The sequence below is a fragment of the Cyrtonyx montezumae genome, unplaced genomic scaffold (genome assembly GCF_038088225.1).
Source record: "Cyrtonyx montezumae isolate F1298 unplaced genomic scaffold, pur_monq_1.0 scaffold_8, whole genome shotgun sequence".
Taxonomy (NCBI): domain Eukaryota; kingdom Metazoa; phylum Chordata; class Aves; order Galliformes; family Odontophoridae; genus Cyrtonyx; species Cyrtonyx montezumae.
The window spans coordinates 113,284,768-113,306,156 of NW_027072089.1; the positions used below are offsets into that span (position 1 = coordinate 113,284,768).

General features: G+C 40.1%; 1 protein-coding gene across 4 annotated transcripts in view; it reads left to right on the forward strand.

Moving 5' to 3' along the window:
• The window catches only part of RAPGEF5 (Rap guanine nucleotide exchange factor 5), a 148,482-nt gene that overhangs the window by 48,936 nt on the left and 78,157 nt on the right, over positions 1–21,389 (forward strand). For 2 of the 4 annotated variants that reach the window (XM_065753506.1, XM_065753507.1), the window contains exons 8-9: positions 11,821–11,897; positions 17,027–17,152. In XM_065753506.1, the coding sequence (XP_065609578.1) occupies positions 11,821–11,897; positions 17,027–17,152 (203 nt within the window). The remainder of the gene's footprint in view (positions 1–11,820; positions 11,898–17,026; positions 17,153–21,389) is intronic. The other 2 variants (XM_065753509.1, XM_065753510.1) reach the window with 1 other exon arrangement.

Genomic DNA, 21,389 nt, shown 5'->3' on the forward strand with positions numbered 1-21,389 from the left:
TAGGCATCTTGCTACCACTACCAGTAAAAATATATATATATATTTTAATTAAAATAGAGACTTTGCAGTTTGTTCCTAGATTACCTTATTTCTGGATATAACTCTGCCTTCAGAGAGGCATTTTTCAGTGATTTAATTGTACTAGGAAAACTGGCTGATAAAACCTTTAATACTGCTTGTCTAGGGCTGTTGTGACAGTCACTGTGTTATGTTGCATAAAAGTGCTACACGAGCACGTGAGAACTGCAGCCTCCTCCATGAGAGCTGAATAGGTTCCAGCCTCTGAGGTCTGCTGTGCTTGGACAGGGGAAGCATTGCCTTTGGTTATCAGGGTGGAACAAGTAGTGAAATAAAGCTTAGGCTGCTACACAGCAGTCAAAGAAATTCAGTGTATGAAAAGCAGTAATTACAGCTATTTCAGCTCTTGGGCTGGAACAGCTGTTTCAGATCAGGGACTTAGACGCTGTCTGTATCTGCTGACAAAATGCTCTGTGAACGAAGACAGAGCCATGAGCCTGATGAGGGGTAGGGCAGAGCATCAAATTCTTACTGGTCTGACTTGATGGAGAGCATTAGCAGAAAGTGAAGTCTGCAAAGTGTGGGTGAGAATGCTTTTCCTCCAGAGGTGTTCTTTGGTCTTTTTTGTGGAGTGGAAGAATATGAGAACAAGCATAATGCTGTCAGATGGCTGAAGGAAAAATGCAGAACCTGAGAAATGAACAACCTGTATGCTGTGGAGATCTCCCCTTTCATATTTCAAAAGTATGCTGCATCCATAGCACTCTGATAGCAAAGAAGCAAGTAAATAGGTGCTTGAGAGCTCTCATGTGGAAAGAATTTAACATTGGTAGTTTATTTGCAAATTAACAGAGCAATGCAAAAGAAGTAGAATTAATGCATGTAATCCTGAAGTTTTGATGGTTTTCAGTTGCACTGCTGACTACAAAGCATATATATATTTCACTAGAATAAAGCTCTCATAATAAAGGTGACCTAAGAAGGGAAAACAATCCTGTGAACTTCTCTGTGGCATATAAAAATGCATTAAAATTGTTCTTGCTTAACATCAGAAATAAATAGATTAAATGCTGTCATCCTTGGTTTGGTAACAGGTCTTGGGAAGCAAATAACTGGAGCAGAAGATAACTTTGTTTTTAATTGTAGGCACTTGGCAATTAAAATAGTTGTGTTTATTTATACCTTGCTGGTTTGTGATTGCTACCACAAGTGTGCTGGAGCAGAACAGAGAGGCAGCCTCTGTTCTGAAGCTTTACGAGGGCTGGCATTTATCTCAATTGCTTGTCATGGCTTGTGACGTGTTCCTTGTGTTAGAGAAGGCAGCTAAAGCAGGAGAAAATGCAGCAAATAGCCTCAGGCTGGAGGTTTAGCCAGTAGCGGAACTACACGGGTACATCACAACTGATCAAAGTCTGTCAGGTGGATGCTCTGTGCTCATGTTAATCCTGTCCACAAGTAAGAAGTCAGGCATCTCTGAGCAAGAACTGCACACCATGGCAATGCCCAGCAAATTCCTTTAACTTTAAAGGAACAAACAGGTTTTTTCTTCTCTCTGTCCTGTGAAGAACAGGGCAGGATATTTGGTGTGAGCTCACCAGTGGGGCTTGAGCCTTGCAGGCTGTGAGCAGCTCTCCCTCCCAGCAGCAGCTGTGCCACCTTCTGAGTGCCATTGGAGCTGCAGCATGGCTGTGCTTGAGCTCACCTGAAGCAACATCACCAGGTTAGAAACACAGCAGCAGCCACGCCAGGTCAGGTTAAAAGTGCATCCAGTTCTGCTTCCACTGTAGGTGATGAGCAGAGGATGGGGAAGGAGAGGGTGGGGAAGCAGAACAAGTACAAACAGTCCTGATGTGCTCACTCAACATCTACCAGTCTGTGAAAGAGGGATTTTGCTGTACCCACGCTGCTGTGATGGGTAGCCCCTGGTGAGCTTTCATACCACTGATTTGTTAGATCACTTTTTGAATCCATTGGTACTTCAGACCATCTTGTGGCAGTGAGTCCCACAGTCTGAGGTGCATGAAAACATTTTTTGTTTGTTTAAACACAATCCCCACGATGGTATGTGTTATGGAACTACTCTTAGGTTATGCAACAATCCATCCCCAATCCATCTTTTTTTCTGTTTTGTGCTCTTTTGTCATATTTTCAGTGAGCTGTCTCATTTCCAGGCTGGAGTACTACTTGCTCCTCATTCTAAATCTCTTCCATTAAAGCTGATCATCTTTGCTTCATCTTCCATTATGTTGTTTTGAGATGGGGCAACCAGAGCAGTATGTAGTATTTAAAACACAGAAACACCCCAGCTTATGCAGGAGTGTTATGATATTTTCTGATTGTTTTCTTTTTGGTAACTTATCAATTAATTACTAATCCTCTTCTTTTTTTGTGTGTTTTCCTTTTTGATCCTTACTGAGCATTAAGTTCAGAAAATGAAACTGCTCAGAGCTGTAACTGAGACATGCTTGTTTCCTGCATACAGTTTCATATGATTTTTCCTATGGGAATGAGTTTGCATTTGCCAATATTGGATTTTATAAGCAATTTTTTCTCTCAGGTACTCAATATCTTTAGATCCTTCCTCACAGGGCTGAGAGGAGCTGGAACCAGTGCAAAGCGAGGATAGTTGCTCTTATCAGCGGGTGGGGAGTGGTGTGGGAAGGAGCCCAGGGACAACATTCTGGCAACATTCTGCTGCTTTATCAGCTTTGTTTGCTCAGGAAGTTGTGTCTTTCCCATTCAGCCCTTTTCCTCAAGTAGCACAGATCTGTGTGAGACTTTCTGGTAACATTCCTCTATAATAATTAGACATATTATTAGAATTATTAAAATAATGAATTAGAATAATTAATCAGTCCATGCTGTATGAATATCCTATGTTATGTTATTACTTACCTGTAGTAGAGTTGTTGTATTGACCCAGAAATCCTTAAGAATTTGTTAGGTTTATACACATGCTTGAACAATGAGATTGCAAATACACGATGAAAGTCACTGAAGAATAGAGAAACTCAGCATTGTGTTTGAGTCTGGAACATGTTAAGTACCCTTAGAATGCACAGGTCTTGTAAACAAGTGAATGTACAGTATCTCTGGTGTGAAACAGTCATGTATTATTATCACTAGTTTTCTGCCATTGAAAAACTATAGGGACCTGAAGAACTTGTTTTTATTTACAGAATGAAATGGCAGTTGTGCCACAGAGGTGTGCATTTTCCCCTGTGGAAAAATTGAGAGAGTTTGAAAGGTGGGAAAAAGCTAGCATGCAACACTGATATCAGTAACTGTACTGCTCTTTTATGTCCCTTTGTGTGTTTTTGCAGTGGGTTCATTTATGTAGGGCTGTATTTCATTACAACATTTCCTCCAAGATCCCTTGTGAAAGCAAGGGTCAAACTTAGCAAAATGTCTGGAAAAAGATGGAGATCTTCTGCAAGTGTTGATAAGTTATCCTGGAGTACCAGCCACTCAAAGGTACAGGAGAGTCATGCTTTAGATTGGTCTCAATAACTTCATCTTTACCCATTTAAATGGGGTTTAAAAGCATAAAATTTGTCCCCTGAAAACAGCAATATTTTTAAAATTACATCATATTTTAAGGATATGATGCCTTAAACTAAGGGAGGTAGTTTGTTTGCTTTCTTTAAATGATCCTTTCTAAAAGTTTCATGCTTTATTGAAGGGAATGCCCGTCTCTGTAGCACAGTGCATCCTATGGGTTTCTCTCCCACTGCCCCTGAAGTCAGGCATACCAAGAAGATGGGCTCAGGCTGCCTCTGGCACTGCGGAGTGTTACTCTTAGTGCTGTGCAGCCAGGACACACTCTACTATGCTTTGCTGTGCTGTGGCTGGCTTGGTGATCACCTGGACTGTGGCACCCCATGATTTGGCAAGTCAACAGCCAATTCTTCTGTAGTTGTTTCAGAATTTGGGTGGTGTTATTTCTGCATGATTTACAAGGTGCTTGCATGTAGAAATGAGAAATGCAAACTAGTGGCATAGATGACAGATGTTTTGCAAATACACAGAAAAGGATTGCATGCTAAGGTCAAAAACACAAGAATTGTGCAAAATGCAGTCCCTAGGTGAATACTTTGTTTTCAGCCCATTGGGAGAGGTATTTGTAGAGCTCACAGAATGTATTTGTTCAGAGTCCTCTTTGTTTCCTGTTCCTTTCCTGGCCATGCCAGCAGGATATTTCTATGGAGCAGAGAGCAGGGTTACACTTTGCATAAGCCTGCTCTATCACTGTGTCTTGTGCATACCTGCACCTCCCCATCCGTACAGTTTGCCTCCAGCTTCTCTCCATGCCTGCTCATCGTGTTTTGGGATCTCCTCCACTTTTTCAGCATCTTGTTTCAAGCAACACTGTTAGAGATGCATTAATTACTGCTTGATTATTATTATTTTTATTTAAATACGCTGATGAGAATAGCTGTCTAAATGCACTGGATAAAATGTAAAGCTTTGTGCGTTCAACCGTTGAATTGTTTTCCTTGAGCTGCTGTTGCTATGAAGAATATCACCTTTGTATATTCCTGTAGTAATCCTATATTGTTTGCTATTCATTCTGCACTTCTTTTCTCCATGATGAAAAAAAGAAAAAATGATATGAACCCATACATTCACAAGGCATGTGTAAAATATGCCTTCTCCTTTGTATGTATCACAGTGTGTCAGGCAATGAAAACCAAACCTGGCTAGGTGAATTGGTGGTGGTTGGTTATCCAGTAGGAAGCACACCCCCTTATTTAGCCAGAGATTAGAAATCCTGTTCTTCCAGTGCAGCGCCATTTTGGATGAAATATGGGCCTTCAAAACCAGATGAAAGGGTCGGTTAAAATAAACAGAACTTTCTAGCAGAAACATTGTACTAGAATGTGGAAAGAACAGCAGTCAGGGCTTTCGGCTAAGAGCCAGAAATTGGGAAATATTGGTTGCTTTACTCATTCTTTAATTTACAATGGCTATATAACGTAGGCGGACCGAAGTCTCATTCAAAATGAGGTTTGCCCTTCCTGTGGTTGTTCAGATGCAGTGAAAAGGAACGGTGCTTTAATGATGTGTGGATCAGACAGACCAAATCTACATCTGTCAGCCTCCTTTCTTACCAGCCCGGCTTTGCTCTGTTTAGATTTCAGATTCCTAACCCTTTCTGTTATCTGTTCCTTTTGATAAATTCTGCAATGAGAGGAAATGTTTTTTTGCATAATTTTAAGGGGTCCTGTTTCCTATTTCAGATCTGAGGAATGGCTTGTAGCACTAAGACCCTTGGGAACTTATTTCTTCTGGATGGAAGCTAGACAAGCATAATGAGGACCCTCTGTGCAAATTCAATATTAGTTCTACACCTAAGGTCAAGGAGAAGTTAATGACCATTTTTAACATACTGAAATCAGTTATGGAACCAACATTACTTTTCATGTTTTTATCTGTTTAAAACAAAATGCTGAATTAATTTATATTAAGTTGATTTAAACTACAAAGCATGAATAAGAATAAAAACTGTGAATGACAGATTGATGTTTGAGTGAAAATGGCATCACTGTCATTTTAGCAGTAGTTTGTTCCCAAATTTACAAGCACCTTTATTCCATCCCATGCTTGCTGTGCGTTTTTAGATACAGAGGTGCTGAACAATGTTGTAAACTGGCGTCTCTTTAATAATTTTTGCATTTTCTTTGTTTCTTTAATTAGCTGATTTACTCAGCTGATTGCACAGCTGTCTGGGCGACACCCCCCAAGGGCTGCCAACTGTTTCAGAGATATGTGATGTACTCAGAGAAGGGAAATCTGCACAATAATTTGCATATATATATGCAGACATAATGGGAAGGAATGAGAAAGCTCAAAGGCAAATTTTGTATTGCTAATAAACGGAATCATGTTAAGGATGAGTTTAAAAAGCTTTCTCTTTTCAGTAATTTCCAGCAAAGGATCACAGTTTCATGGTAAATAAGGAGCCAGTTCTCAGTTAAAGGGTTTTATTTCTGGGATTATCAATGTGCTGTATATGCAGCTTTTGGCAATTTCAGAGTTGTTCACTGCTTGTTGTTTTTTCTCTTTTTATCTGGAAATAAGACTCCAAAAATGCAGCAGTATGGATGTGTGAGGACCTGGTTTGCCTTAACATGTTCCCCCAAATCTGAGGTCTGTGTGAAGCATTTATTTATGGCTCAGCTCCTTTCCAACACTCGGCACTGGTGCCTTATGTAAGCTAGAGGATGTGGCTTTTATTTTCCCCAATGGAATCAATACAAGCCATTCTTTTTTTTTTTTTTTTTTCCCACCCTGATAAATTAATAAGCATCAGCAAACATTATAATGCTGTCAAACAGCTCAGAGCTGCCATAGTAACAAACCTCTCTGGAGCTCTCTATAACTCCTCCATGAAGAACAACAAGCTCCGTTGTTCAAATAAGAAAGTTTTCAGAAACCATGAAATGGGCTCAGAATTATGTTCTCTTTGGAAAAAAAACAAAAACAAAAAAACACTTTTTTTTTTTGTTGTTATTTCTGTAAAGCTTCATGCTATGAACTTCCTTTTGTGGGGGAGAAGAGGGAAGTATGCTTCTGAAAAATTTGGGATATAAGAAGAATGCTGGAAGTTGTGAACTTTCCAGGAGCAGATGATAAATCAAGTGGTGCAGGCTGTTGTCAGTTCAGAGCATTGAATGCTTTCCCCAGGGAATTTTCTTGGAGATTCCCGAGGTCTTTTTAGCAGTGAACAGGAGCAGAAAAATAGCCTATAACCATTCAGCAGGATGCTACAGTGTAAATCTGCTGGCTTGTCAAATATACAACACTTCTATTCAGAATTAGGCTCTTTATCTCTACCAAGGTGCTGTGTGCCTCACATCTGCAGAGGGCATGTTGGTGCCTCATTGGCTAGAAGAAATAATAGGTATGAATGATGAATGTGTACTGTATCATTAAGGTTGGAAAAGCCCACTAAGATCACCTAGTCCAACTGTTTGTATTTATATGTGCATGCACCTATATGTCATGTATATACATGTCTTACATATACACATGAAGTTTAATCATATATACCCTTACAAAGGGCAAAGTAGTTTGATGTTAGAGGATGTTAGCAAGTTAAAGAACAACAGTAAGTAATAAATGAGCATTCTTATTTGAAATGAAGGTGTGCTGCTGAAGTATGAAGGGTGTAGTCCAAGGGATGACCAAACTTAGTGCATAGGCAGAGCTGCCTCCACTGTGGGGGACATCTGTGTCCTGGCTGGCAGGTGTTGCCAGGCTGTGCTTGGGGGTTTGCAGTGCTCAGTGGGCTCAGTCTTGAGAGCAGCCTAGGGCAGTGTAATGTAAGCAGTGAATCTACCAAAGCAAGGTTTATGAGCTCACAGAAGGCAGGCAGTCCTGGTGTTGTGTCTGGGCTTCACAGTGAGCTTATAGACTGTCAGAAATGCCCTGTCCTCACTGCTACCTACTGCTAGGGTGCTCAGGTCTCAACCAGGACATCAAACACGGCCGAGCTTACAGCAATCCATCACCAGCTGCACAAACCCCAAATACAATATGGTTGGGAGTACAGGACAGCCTGCAGGGCAGGGAGCTGAGCTGGCTATGGAGTACCATGGATGGAGGACAGATGTCCATGCCTGCCGTGCTACTCCATCCTGCAGCAAAATGTTTGGTGGGGGATGGCAGTCCCCTCTGAATCATTTAAATAATTAGCTTTTGGAGTTCACACCCTGTGGAGCCAAAGGGAGGAAGTTCACACCTCTGCTGGTGTTATTGTTCTGGCAGGCTGGCTGCAGAGCCCGTGCGATAGTGCAGGGGTTTGTCTCAGGGAGGTTATCTTGGCTGCCAGAAGGGGCAGAAAGAAGAAACTTCATTTACAGTGGAGGAAGAATGCTAGGCTGCTGCACAATAGAGCAAAGCCTCTGGGAAGATTGGAATGCTTTAGGTTCCAGGAGTTGCTTTATGGGTGGATTATTCTTTTCATTTTTTATTTTTTTTTTGAACTGTCCTTTCCTATTTCACTTAGGTGAAGGATGCTGCTATTTAAATAACAAAGTATGAAAAATTCGGTCATATGAATTGTATGATGTGACTTTTAGAAATCAAATACCGTTTACCTTAAGGTCTGGGACCACAAAGATCAGCCCACCTAGGGGCAGCATGACATGCAGCAGAGCCAGGTGGGGTGCTTCTCCTGGGTGCTGGGACAACCTCAGTGCTGCACACTGGGTCCAGCTGCAGAGCCACTTGGTGTTCTGTGGTACTGTTAAGGGAGACAGATCTCTTCCTGTGTCTTAAATCTACTTTAAACTTCTAAGTGAGGCTGTGAAAGCAGGGAAGAGCAGCGGTCAGTACTGTTGACTCAAAGGTTGTGCTTGGTTCCCATGTCATCCATGGTTATGTTCACTCTCACTTCTAACCCCCCTTGTGATGTCTGATCTTGCTGATATAGCTAGTACAGCATGATTTTACTTGCTATTTTTTCTGCTGGTTTAATGAGCTGAAGTCAAATTGCTAAAGGGCAAAGCTTTCTCCTACAAGTACTCTCTATTCCAATATTAGTTTTATGAAAGAATACTCTAGATAGAGCTCAGCTATGGTCCGTGTGGACCTAAGGGACTCAGCTCAGGGGTTGGCCTTTGTGATCCTTAAACGATCATAAAAAATCAACATCCCAAATTCCCTGGCTAATTTGCAAATGGACACATTTGATCTGCACATTAACAAGCTAATCTTCATTTAATATCTCTTTATTTCATTTGTGGTGACCTCTCTTATTGACCAAAGGAGGAGAAGTGCTGCAGGTAGAAAAGGGAGCTGGTCACTCCACGTTCATTTGCATTTTTTTCTGTCTGTGTTTTCAATGCTGAAAACAAATGTAATGTTAAGCAGATGCCGATAGCATAAGGTAAACTGCCTTTTCCTTTCCCTGAAGCTGCTGCTTTGTCAGATGTGCTGGATTGTATGTGTTGCAGGGAGAGAAGCAGGGCTTATGCTGGCAGAGAGGGCAGTGGTTGGCCCAGCTCCAAAATTCACAACTCCTTTGTGTACACATGCTACAATTTTAGGGAACTATCCCAGAATCAACACTTGCCTGGGAAATGCTTTCCCATCCCACCCTAACCTTCCTGTCGCTTTTCCTACAGCTGAATTTGCAACGTCAAGCCTTTTTATTCAAAAATATAGGGCCAGCTGTCCATAAGTGGGAAATTATCCTTGAATTCTTACATTTTTGGGGGTGAATATGTATTTCATGCACAAGAGCCTGCTGGGGCAGTACTGAGGCCACTGCCATAGATAGGCTTCCTCGATGGGAATTGAAGGGCTGTCTGTGAGATGACACTGGGTGAGGAAATACAGCAGTTTGCTTCTTTCGTGCATCTGATGACCCATGTGAACGTACGTTTTTGAACTAGATAGGAATATTTAAGAGATTTATGTTGTTTTATTTTTTCTTTGTTTTATGGACAAAATGGTTAGTAACTTTTTTTGTACTGGAACCATGAAAATAGAATTAAAGATCATTATTCACCAGTGTGGCCACTTCAGCCTTCAAGGGGCCATATTGTTGCAGTGGAAAAAATATATTGATGGTGTGATTCCTTAAGTATTACCCCCTGAACGTAGCTGAAGGGCTCAAACCATGGATCGTCCTCGTGTGTTTGGATAAGAGGCAGAGAGAACACAACAACTGACTTTGTGATGGAAACTTCATGGAAAAGAGGTTGAGTCCTCCCTCCTTCCCAAGAGGGCTAGGAGCACGTCAATGTGAGGTCTGGGACTTTCCTTTTTTTCCTTTAAGAAAATATTTACTGGTTCTTTCCTACATTCCTTACAGAGTCTAAACAACACTGCAGCCAAGGAGAGCTAGGCTTGTTTTATCAGCTTTTCCAGCTTTTCTAGAGCTGAGCTGTGAAACTGCTGACAAAAATATGTTATTTTACTTTATTTTATTTATTTTTAATGAATTTGTTTGGTGTATGTCCTAATCCAGGCCATTTTCTCTTCAGCTTTAAAATTTCTCACACTAAAGTTGTTTGGCAACCAAGATGCTAGTGTTGTGAAGGCTGGGGATGTGTACCCTCCTCCTCTGTGCTGGCTGAAAGATGCACTCCCCTGCAGCCCTCCATGCCTGCTGTTGGTAGCTCCTATGCTGTCCCCTTGCTGTTCTGCCACCCAGGGCAGCAGTGGTGTATGCCTTCCTCTATTTCTGGCTGACTTGTTTTGTTCAGAGTAAGTCCAGGAGCTGGTATTGGGTAGGGGGCACCTGTAACGGTGACAAGAAGCTGGCTGTGGGCTGCTTATCATTTCCCCATCACATCTGGTTGCAGCATGCCTAGGAGAAGCTGCCTGAACTCACAGATTTACATTGAGCTGGTCCCGGAAAATACCATGATTAGCTGTTGACTGTCCACCTCTCATCAATGTTTTTCACTAAACTATGTCCCACAGTACAACACTAGGCATTTCTTGAACACTTCTAGGGATGGTGACTCCACCACCTCACTGGGCAGCCTGTTCCAGTGCCTGACCACTTTCTCAGTGATTTCCTAACATCCAACCTGAGTTTTCCTTGGCACAACTTGAGGCCATTCCTCTTGTCCGACTGCTAGTTACATGAGAGAGGAGGCTGATCCCCACCTCACCAAAACCTCCCTTTGGGTAGCTGTAGAGAGTGAAGTGATGTCAGCAAACCCACTGAAGAGTTGTTCCAGACTTCTGATTGTTGCTGTTGTTTTCGTTATTTTGTTTTGTTTTGAAAATTGTTTGAAAAAGATTCATGAACAGAATAAACTGTATTGATAAAATGACTTTTCCTCCTTTTGTAATTACCTCTATATTAATTTTATTTTTTTTATAATATGATTGTGTGGAGTGGGGAGAAAGAAGCATCGTACCGTATTTGGCATAGCAATGTTGGCAGAATTCCTGTAGTTAAAAAAAAGAAAATAAATCCATATTCTTTAGGTAGAGCTCAAGAACAGTCTAAAGTTACTTCTCTTTTTAGCTGCTGGATGCTGCCTGAGGCTTGGGCTGACTATGCCTCATGCCTGCAGAAGATTCAGTATGCCAGATCTCATAGCTCCTGCTCCATGCTTGATTGCCCTAACCTGGCTGTGTCTGATGGGTTAGGCTAAGGAGAACTTGGGTGAGTGTGGCTGATGAGGCTCCAACTGTTGCCTGCCAACCCTTCTCCTGCTGTCTGCACACTGATTTGTCCAGTGGTCAGGTCCCAGGCAGCCTCGCTTTACAGCTGTAATTTTAAGGCAAAGCAGGACTGGTGGTGCTTGCCTTCAAACAAGTGGTGGCAGCTCAGGTGCAGACTGGTGCCTGGTTCAGGTATCTTGGGATGGGGGAGGTGACTTTCATGAGTAATGGTAGTGTTTGTTGAGATTGAGATCACTTTGCTTACAAAGAATTTTCCAAGGCTGAGATGAAATATAAATCTACTTATTTTGTTTAGACTGAGTTGACCTTCTGCATTAAAAAGAAAATAAAGGGATTTCTGTTTTTTGTTCTCTATGAATCACCAGGTCTTGTTATAATGTATAGAAAAGATGGGAGTTTCCTTAAATTCCACTGCTTAATCAGGAGTAACTTAGTAGCAGAAATATAACTATTCAGTACTGCATTTTACTGCCTAGGTAAAAAAAAAAATCTATGCAGAACTTTTTCCAAAACTACTCAGTAACTCGATTAGAAAGCTAAACTTAGAAACATGTTGGTTGAATGGCCATCCTGTTTGATCTAGAATACTTTGGTGCTGCTTGTGATTTAAACATGCCCGCTTCCAACATATTCTCTTTCTTATTTTAGCAATTCATCAAAATGAAGAAAACAGCAGTCAAGAAATAAGAGGGCTGGAAGAGCTCAAGGGTTCCTCCGATGCTCAGGTAAATGTGTAAGATTAATGGCATATTAGAGACTTTTTCAGGTCTGCAAGTTGAAGGATCTGCTTTTGATGGCTCTTTAGCACTGGAAAATGGATTTCCCTCAATGTTCTGAGCAGGAAGCCATAGGAAGTAGAAGTCTGCTGGATCTTGTCTTATGTGGCTATTTAGAATAAGATTGATTATCACTCTGGGAATTAATCCCATGATGTTGAAATCAGACAGTATTTTTAAAGTCTCTCTGCTCTTTCTAGATGAAGCACATAGCACATACCAGATGTGAAAATAAAATGAGATGTGTTTTAAGAGGCAAGGGCATATGACATTTTGATTGAATTTTAATCACTGTAAGTAGACATGCAATGAAATGAAGATACTTAAGAGGCACTTGAGTGTAAGCAACAACCACTTTCTTTCCTTCCTTAACTGCCCCCATTTACAGACAACACATACTTTTAGGTATTACTCAGAAGAAATAAAACTACATTATTTAGTAATTTATTGTGGGATTTCTTACCCCTGTTGATTCTGTGAATCTTTTTGTTTAATCTTCATTCATTCAGTTCACATATTCGAACTGTGCATAATTACATTGCTAATTGTAATGTTTATTGTTTTTAATTTAAAAGTGATTTCTTCCATTGTTAACTGTAGATTTTTTTCCTTTTGTTCCTCTTGAAAATCTTATGCTTCCAACCTGTTGTCACCATTTCTTCTCCTGAGGAATACAACTTGTAGTTCTTGACTCTGATTTATCTCCTGACATTTTGCCAGCTAAAAAGCTGTGTGTAAAAGAGATGGGATTTGTAAAGGCATCTGTGAGCAGTCCTGTTCTACACAGCCGTGCTAGCAGTACCTGTACCCTTCTAGAGATGCAGGCTGTCTCAAGCACAGGAGAGTCTACAGGAAGTTTCTGTAGGTGACCTGGATCATGGCAGATACCTCAAGAGCATGAGAAGAATGGAGGCCATCTGTATGCACCTCCTTGTGTCAACTTGTAACTAGATATTTGCCACATTCTTCACAGTAATACTTGAGTAAGGTGCTCTGAAACTACTTGCTCTTTTGTTATTTATTTTCAGATATACTGTATTGTGCTTGATTGTTGCATGGAGGTTGCCATCTAAGTAATGCCTCCTATTTATTTCCATAGAAATTACAACAGATACAAAGAGTGTAATAACACTCTTTGATAGAGCTACAAAACATGATTTTTCAACAGCCACCAGTATTAGCTCTGCATTTTCACCAGTGATGAACAAGAGCTTGCATGTTGCACTAATGAAAGTTTGCACCAGCAGAGGTGACCACCGTTGCCACTGCTGAAATCCACCATCCACAGCCTCACTGTGCTCACATGCACTGTTTGGTCTCCATAAATGTTCAGCAGGCATCCATTAATGTCAATAGATGCCATTTTTTCTGCACTTCCATGTCAGATGCTGTTCTGTCAGATGGCAACAACATGTAACCAGATATTCGTGGGAAGGTTCAACCTCTACTGCCATAGTACCAACATCCACTTCTGAGATTGTGGGCCAACATAATAAAACAAGAGGTATTACTTTTGGAGCACCCCAAGTAGTTGCTGTTTTTGGGAAATGCTTCTTTACATTTATATGAGAGATATAAAAGGAAAGACTACATAGGTTGCTCAAAGCTTATAAGTAGAGAGCTAGTAAGCTAGTAGGATTACGTGGGCAGATGATAATGAAAAAGAATTGTTAATACTGATTTATTCAGCTCTTATTCGGCTGCAAATCAGCTTCTAAAGTTTGAAAGAACTTGAAACACATTTACAATTAATTATTAACTGAGCAGTTAAGAAAAGTGTTGAAAGGCTCAACTGGGAGTAGAACGGTGGCATTATCAAAGCAGCTGTTGCTCTAATTTGTTTGTTAGTCCCACAAAAATGGCATTGCATACAATTTGGGCTAAGGCTGTGCATGTTTGTTTTCACTTTATTTAGACCGTGTAAGTGACTGGAGCAAAGTAAATGATCTGTCAAGACAGTGGCATATTGGTTTTTAGTTCTCAGGCTGATCAAAGTGGAAGCTTGTAATAATTATGTTTTCAACAGATGCAATGGAGATAGAGGTACAGTTCAAAGAAAGCACATCTCTTCTGTTTGTAAAGTTTAAAGGTGTGGTGCCTGCTCTAAACACTGCTCTGCTCGACACAGAATTGACTTGCCTCAGTAATTCACAAAGCTGGTGGAAGCCTGGAAAAAAAAAACTGAGATTTTTAAACAGGTTGTTTCTTAAATGTGTCATAGGGATGCCTTAAGTCACTGCCATGTCACCCCCAGCATATTCATTTAAGGATTTTGCAGAGGGAATATTTTCCAATGGCTGTGCTGGAAAAAAGAAAAGTGTTGTCAGCATCTTTCCTTTTTGAGCCTAAGTAGAGACTAATTCATTTTTCTTTGTGTTAAACTTTGTTAGTCTACTTCAAATATTCCAGAAACACATGTAATTATAGTAATATTGTTCTGTAAATAGTAGTGATGGTTTTTTTTATAAGGCTTTTACATGTTTTTTTTATCATTCATTGAACTGATGTCAGTTATAATATACAACTTCATAATTTTCACCTTCAAATAACTTAGTACTTGCAACTCAGTTGGTACATGTGAATTAGAAGACTAAACAGAAATATTTCAGCATGAAGGATTTGGGAGACTGTGTGCCTGCACAAAAGACAAGTCAAAAGTAGAGTGGACGGTCTTTACCCTTTTCCTTAACAACTTTAGAGGTGTTTCTTGGAAATTAGATTTCTATTGACAAATGAAAATGACCAGTAGTATGAGACTCTAACAATATCTTCCCAACCATCTTATAGAATTTGTCATCAATTACTTAGTTAGTTGATCTGGATGCTTTCTCATATTACTTAGCAGAAAGATTTATAGTGGAAAATTGATATAATTGAGAAAATAAGAATTGAAAGTGAAGGGCTCGTATTTTTATCCTTAGTTATTAAAAAAAAATACATTTAGCATTTTGTTTTTCAAGTGCACAGTTTACTCCCAGAGCCTAGCATGTACATTTAACTTGATAGTACTCTATCTTTCTCAGGAATTTTTTAGTTGACCTTTTAATCTCTTGAGGAGTGGGCAGGAGGGGCATGTTAAAAAGTATGATTTCTTCTTGGTGGTTATTTGAAACAGGACAATAGGATTTTCTAAAGAAACTTCCCATTTGAATACAGGCAGTATTTTAGTTTTTTGTATTAGTTTTTTGTTGGGGGTATTAGTTTTTTGTTGGGGTGCTCATCCACATAGCAACTGCACCTTCTGTCTGAACGTATGAAGAAAAGTGAGTTCAGAAAGTTACCCTTCTCCACAGTGTTCCTTCCAGTTGAACATACCAAAGCCAGTTGTTTCTTCCCAGAAAGTAATCCCTCTTCCTCAGCTTAAAAATGTGATTTTAACCTTTGGGCTTCATTTCATATATGGGAATCGATACATATTTGTTCAGCAGAGTGAGCAGGGCGTTTCTGCTGGATGTCCATCTGACATTTGATGGGCAGGGACTTGTAACCATCTCTGCTTCTCATAGATCATAGTCTGACTTGTCTGGGTGGAAGGTGTGAAAAGTGCCTCCCCAGTAGTTATAGCCCAGATCCAAGGAGTCTGTAAATCTTCATAGACCCAAAGCCATGATAGGCTGTGACACTTAGAGTAGTCCTTAGCCTGCAGGGATTACAGCACGCAGATGTTACACTCTACTAGAAGCATCCCTCAGCCATGAAATAAGCAGGTTTGGCTTTAGCTGATGTCCTCACAAAATCAAAGTGCTGTGTAGTGCAGATGTCTGACCTCAGCCAAGTCTGTGATTAAAAAAAAAAAAAAGTCATGTGAATTTTTTCTTTCAAATAATTTGGTAGGGATGGCTCTTTGGATTCAGGATTGGAGCCTTATACGTTCCATCAGCATCAAAACAGTGCATTTGTTACCTGCACCAGCTGTTGAAACCATGTTCTACGTTCTCTCTTCCTTGGAGAAAACAATGGGCTGTGGGATCAGTGGCTTGGATGGCCACTTTGACACCTTCAGCTGTCATGGGAATGAGTTTCTCAAGGCCAGCAGACCAAAGCCTATGTGGCACTATGTGTTGGTGGAGCACCCTAGTGCTTTGGCCTTGACTTGCAAGGTGCTTTATGGACTTTTGAGCAAATACTGATTTAGTAAAACTCAGGGTGAGCAGCAGAAAGAAAAGAGAGGAGGAAAAGTTTATTTGCAGGTTCTCTCTCAAATTGTATAGCAATAATGTAGCCATACTGCATGCCTGGCCCTTCCAAGGCATATGCTTTTCCACCAGGAAATGTCTGGGCAAACAAAGCCATGCAGCTCTCGAAGCAAAAGCTATGTCAGCCACTGACTCTGCAGTGAACAGTTTAGCCCTTGTCAGCTACCTTTGAGGAATGGGTCTGGTGTGCCTGTATGAAAGCATGAATCTGTCTTTATATATGCAGCATTTTTTATAAAACAACCAATGCTGAATATTATGGTGCTATGCTATCAGCATGGCTCGAGTAACTGGCAGACTATTAGGGGAAAAAAAAAGTAGTTCTATCATGTTTTTTTAAAAGAAAGTCTCAATTTTCCTCCCTAAACAGAATTGGACTACATAATTTGTTACACAGAGAATAAATAAGTGTTGCACAACTTTATTTTAACTCCTACAGCCTGAATGCATGAAAGCCTGTTGGAGCCAGAGCACTGGGAGCTGCAGCCTGTTATTTTTAGGAGTGACTGTGTTGCTCTTCCTTCATTTTCCAGGGCCGTTCCTGGCTAACTTTCCCATGAGTTTTTAACCTCTTGCTCTTGTTCTCTGATGTAACAGGAAACAGGCTGACAGGAACAAACAAAATACAGCATATCAGTTACACACATAGTAGCACTTGATTTAGTTAGCCCTGCCTTGTTCCTCCTAAGTAGATACATTTGCAGACTCAGATGTGCCCCAGCTCTTCTTGAGGCAAGCAGCTGTTTGTGCTCAGCAAGCAGCACTGAGTTCAGCAAATATGATCAAACAGATGCGTTTCTTTTAAGGTTAAAATTTAGTGACAGTGCCATGTCCTGGGACTGTGGATTTAAGTATCTGTTTGCTCTTTCTCCGACCCTTAAGGCAGGGGTTTTGTGCAAGCTTCAGGAGAGAGATGACATTGGACGAATTGAGCTGGTTCAGAAGCTGGCACGAGAAAACTGCCAGTTTTTGCAGGCGGATAGAAAACAACCAGAGAAGACTGAACAAGTAAGATGTTTCTTGTTTGGGTTTTCTTGTTTGTTCCTGGTAGAGAGGGAGATTTAGGTTAGGAAGCCAAAGTAGCGGAGCTTGATGGTCAGATTCCAGGACACGCGTTAGTCATGGAATCATAGCGTTAGTCATGGAATCATAGCAGTTCTCTTCTGTCATTTATGTTTCTCTGAAGTGCATGAATTTAATAATTTTCAACACATTTAAATTATTGTCTTTAAGTCTGTAAGGATTCTAAATACCTTGTGTGTGATGAAATAGCAGGTTATTTCAGGATGCTTTCCATCAAACTGCTGCTAGTGAATGTGAAACGTTTGTGGGGTTTTTTAGGACGTATTGACATAATGGATAAGGTATATGAGTGCTTAAATAATAAGTGCTTTAAGTATTCAATTTAAATTGTCCTAAAGAAGATTACTTAGCTGCTTTGGAAGGACGTATTGACTGGTACTTTTCAGTGTGAATTAAAAAGGGTGGGGAATTCAGAAGTTTCATAAAAATATGTGCCTTCAACCAAGAGTTACACTGAAGAAAGTACTATTCTGTTTAATGCTGCCGAAAGCACTTATTCAAATGTTAATAACTGGGTTTGAAAATGCACTAAAATAAGACTGCTCTGCTTATAGCACAGTGTATTCTAATTTTATTCTCTTGGTAAAAAAATTCTATTCTGATTCCGTGTTCAACTGAAGAATCCTAGGCTTCAAGAAACAACAAAAATCCTACCTTGTCCTCACGTATCTTACCGTAATATATATGTAATTTCTTCCATTTTCTACTCACTAGACAGCAGAAGAAAGACCTATGCTTTAGAAAATAATTACTTTCAGCTCATCTACGAGCTCCTTCCTACTGCAGTAAGACTGTACAAAGAAAAAGCAAAGAGCGAAGTCATATTTCAGAGCTTCACACCTTTCTGTTCAGCAGCATAGAAGTTCTCGTCTTGTGTAGTTAAAAATGTAGTTGTATCAGTAGGGGTGCACAAAAGAAAAGTGTACTTAGTCAGGCTCAGATCCCTGAGACTGAATTATTCCTTACCAATGCACTAGCTGTGGACAGCTGTCAGAATTTCCAGATATTTACAAACTGTATCAGCAAAGTGCCTTTTAAGGTTGAATTAAAAGTGCTTTTAAGTAACCTTTTAAGGTTAGAAGCTTAAGCAAAATAGATTTTAATCCAGGAAAGGTTTCTAATTGTGTTTTGGGATTTTGAAGCAAGATTACAGGCCCTGAGGCATAGGGGAGAGGTGGACTGGTACTCAAAAAAACATTGGTGGTGTTTTTGCTGCTTGCCCCAGTCACTGCAGAGTGTCAGCTGCAATTCTGCAGCTACGCAGATTACAGCACAGCTCTATAAATGGAAAGGAAAGAAGTGCTCAGCTTTTCTTCTCATTTGAAAAGTATGATACTTTGCAATTGCTGCTATTTAGGGGTGAATGGCTTTTAGCAGGAGCTCTATCGAGCTAACTGAGTGGTATAATGCAGCAGTTACTGCTCTTAAACAACGGTGTGTGCTGTTAGACCTAGGAGGTGCCAGGAAATTGCCTGAGAAGTTGCCTAAGAGCCTTTATAGACAAAGGACAGGTCATTCCTCGTGTACCCTTTATTTCTTGCATGAGTTATTTGTTAAGCTCACTGCTTTCACTGGGCTTATTTGTTAAGCTCACTGCTTTCACTGGGCTTGGGCACCAAGAAAGCACAGCTGAAGGTGGGCAAGCTGTGCCACAAGCTTCGCCGTTTAGCTTACTCAAATACTTTGCTTTCAGTAGGAAAGGAAAAAAAAAAAAGAAACAACAAACCCTATGCTTTGCAAGGTGGTGGCAGTGGGAGCTCAGGTCATGAACGTTCAGGAAGATGTGAGGCTCCATCCCTTCCTTTCCCTCCCTTCCTCCCTTCCCATCTGAGACTGCTCTGGCGTGTGTGTGCTGGCAGGAGTCAGCTCTGGGCAGCCTTCTCCTCCCTGCAGCTGTTCCCTCTCTCTCTGAGGAACAGTGTTGCAGGCTATTGAAGGGCAGGCTGTGCAGTGAGCACTGCCTATATGTGGGCTTTCAACCTTCCTCCTGTCCTGCTGTTGCAAGAGTGATTCATTGGCATTGACTTAGTGCCCAGTCCCTTGTGTTCTACTGAAATGTTAGAGGAAGAATGTGCTCAATTCAAGATGTGGTGTCCTTATAGAGTGATGTGCTGCTTAGAGAAATTTTACTTGTCTGTATCTCTAGCACTCTGAGTGTTATGGGTATCCAATATACCCTGGTCTAATGAGCAGCCTCACCTGATTCTGAGGACAGAGCTTCTTGACTTACATGGGACAAGTGGAGAGTCAAGAGAGTCTGGTATCCCTTTCTGTAGAGGTCTGGGGGCAGATGAAATACCTGTCTGCCTTCTTCAAGATGTAATGTTAGGGGCTCTGGTCAATGACCTACAATGGGCCGGCAAAGCATGGATTAATTTGGGTTTCTGGTTCAGAAAGAAGTGAAATAGTTTTTTTTTTTTTTTTTTCTGTGGAAAAGCAGATGGTCTGAGAGAGAGGAAATACATGTCAGCTGGGTGGTTCACTGGAGGATATTGCTCATTTAGGAGCTAAGGTGTCAAAAAGAATGGATTCCTTGAGTTTGGATGCGGTGTGAAGGGCATAAAATCAGGCTGTGTATGTACTAATTTTGTACATGCATACATTTTTAATTCATCCTTAATTACCCGAGTCAGAAAGCCTATACTTCTTTGGTTTAAAGCTTGCTGTATGCTATCATTTTTTTTTTCAGATTTATGTTTTTCTTCAAAAAGTGCTCTCAAAAAATCTTATAATTTAAAGTTTTGTTCACAAGCTGTATCATATGTCACCTGCTTATTTGTTTCTGGCACTGCAAGCTTACTGTGAACAGGTTAGAGAGTTAGATTGGAATTTAAGGCAGTTTTGCAGCACAGTGCCAAACTCCTCTCTGGTGAATATACTGTTTGCAAAATGCTCCAACAGTAATAACGCTTACAGACTTGTTGAGGGAAAAAGAAACAAAACTGAATTATAGTGTTTTTTTTCCCATTCTCACTTCTAAATGTGTTACAATAAAGTTCTTAATTAAGGCACTGAACCTGGCATATGTGTTAGACTTCCTTAATTTCAATTTTGCTAATGAGTAAGCGGTAGTAAATAAGCTTCTAAATAGGCAGATTGGCTTATTATCTAAGCTGTCTCATTCCTACAAGGTAAATACATACTGACAATTAAGTAAAAGAAAATGGTTATCTGAGGTGCACAGAAGTTATTTCATTTTCAAATGTTGGCTAGATTAAAAATAACTTTAAAAAATTTATTGTTACAAGCAAGCTGTGCTCATAAGCCTAGGGAAGTGTAAAATTGAGTGTTTGTATTTTTATGTTATTTTAATATTTCAGTCCTTTAAAACAATTGTTTTGACAGAAAATAGATGAAAAATTGGAATTTAAATATTTGGCTGTAAAGAGTGTCTAATGTTTTTAAAAGTTTGCTTAGCATCAATTATAGAAAACAAGCTCTGTACATAAGGCTATTTGAAGTAATTTGCCTTTGCTCTTTTTGCTCAAACACACATCTGAGATGCATTTGAGGCATATTTGCTCTATGCCAGTATTTTTCTGGAATGTCTTTTAAGCATTAAATGATGTCTGTATAAGAGACTTGATATTGTTTGTGCAGTATTTGTAGTTACTATTTCAGTGAAATGTTGCACCTAGTAAGAAAATCCCATATATTTGTTGAGTCACTGTTTTATAAAAATGGTTAAAGAACTCAAATGCCTTTTTGTCTCAGCAATAGGAGGAAAAGATTCTCTTAGTTTATACTGTCTTTTCCTAATCGGATGAGCCGAAAAAGTTTTCTACAAATTATCACTAATATTCAAAGGAAATTTAAGATCCTCTGATGCGTAGAGACTGCTGGAAGAATGCAGATTCATTTATTCAATTGCATAAATTATATTCTAGTCTGGGGCTATTTCAACACTTCAGTGCATCAGTAGTGAACTGTTTCCCAAATCCACCTTGTAATCCCTTTACAGATTAATGTATGTATTAATAAGAGTTACATTCTGTTTAAAAGCATGAACATATCTGGAGCTTGAAAGCATCGATGCTGTGATTTAGCTAATTCAAGATGAAAGAGCTATATCATAGCAGGGGAGGTACGCTTTCTGAAGGACAGCAGGTATTTAAGAACAGTTTTCTTAATTTACTGGCTACTAACTTTTGTAATCAGTGTT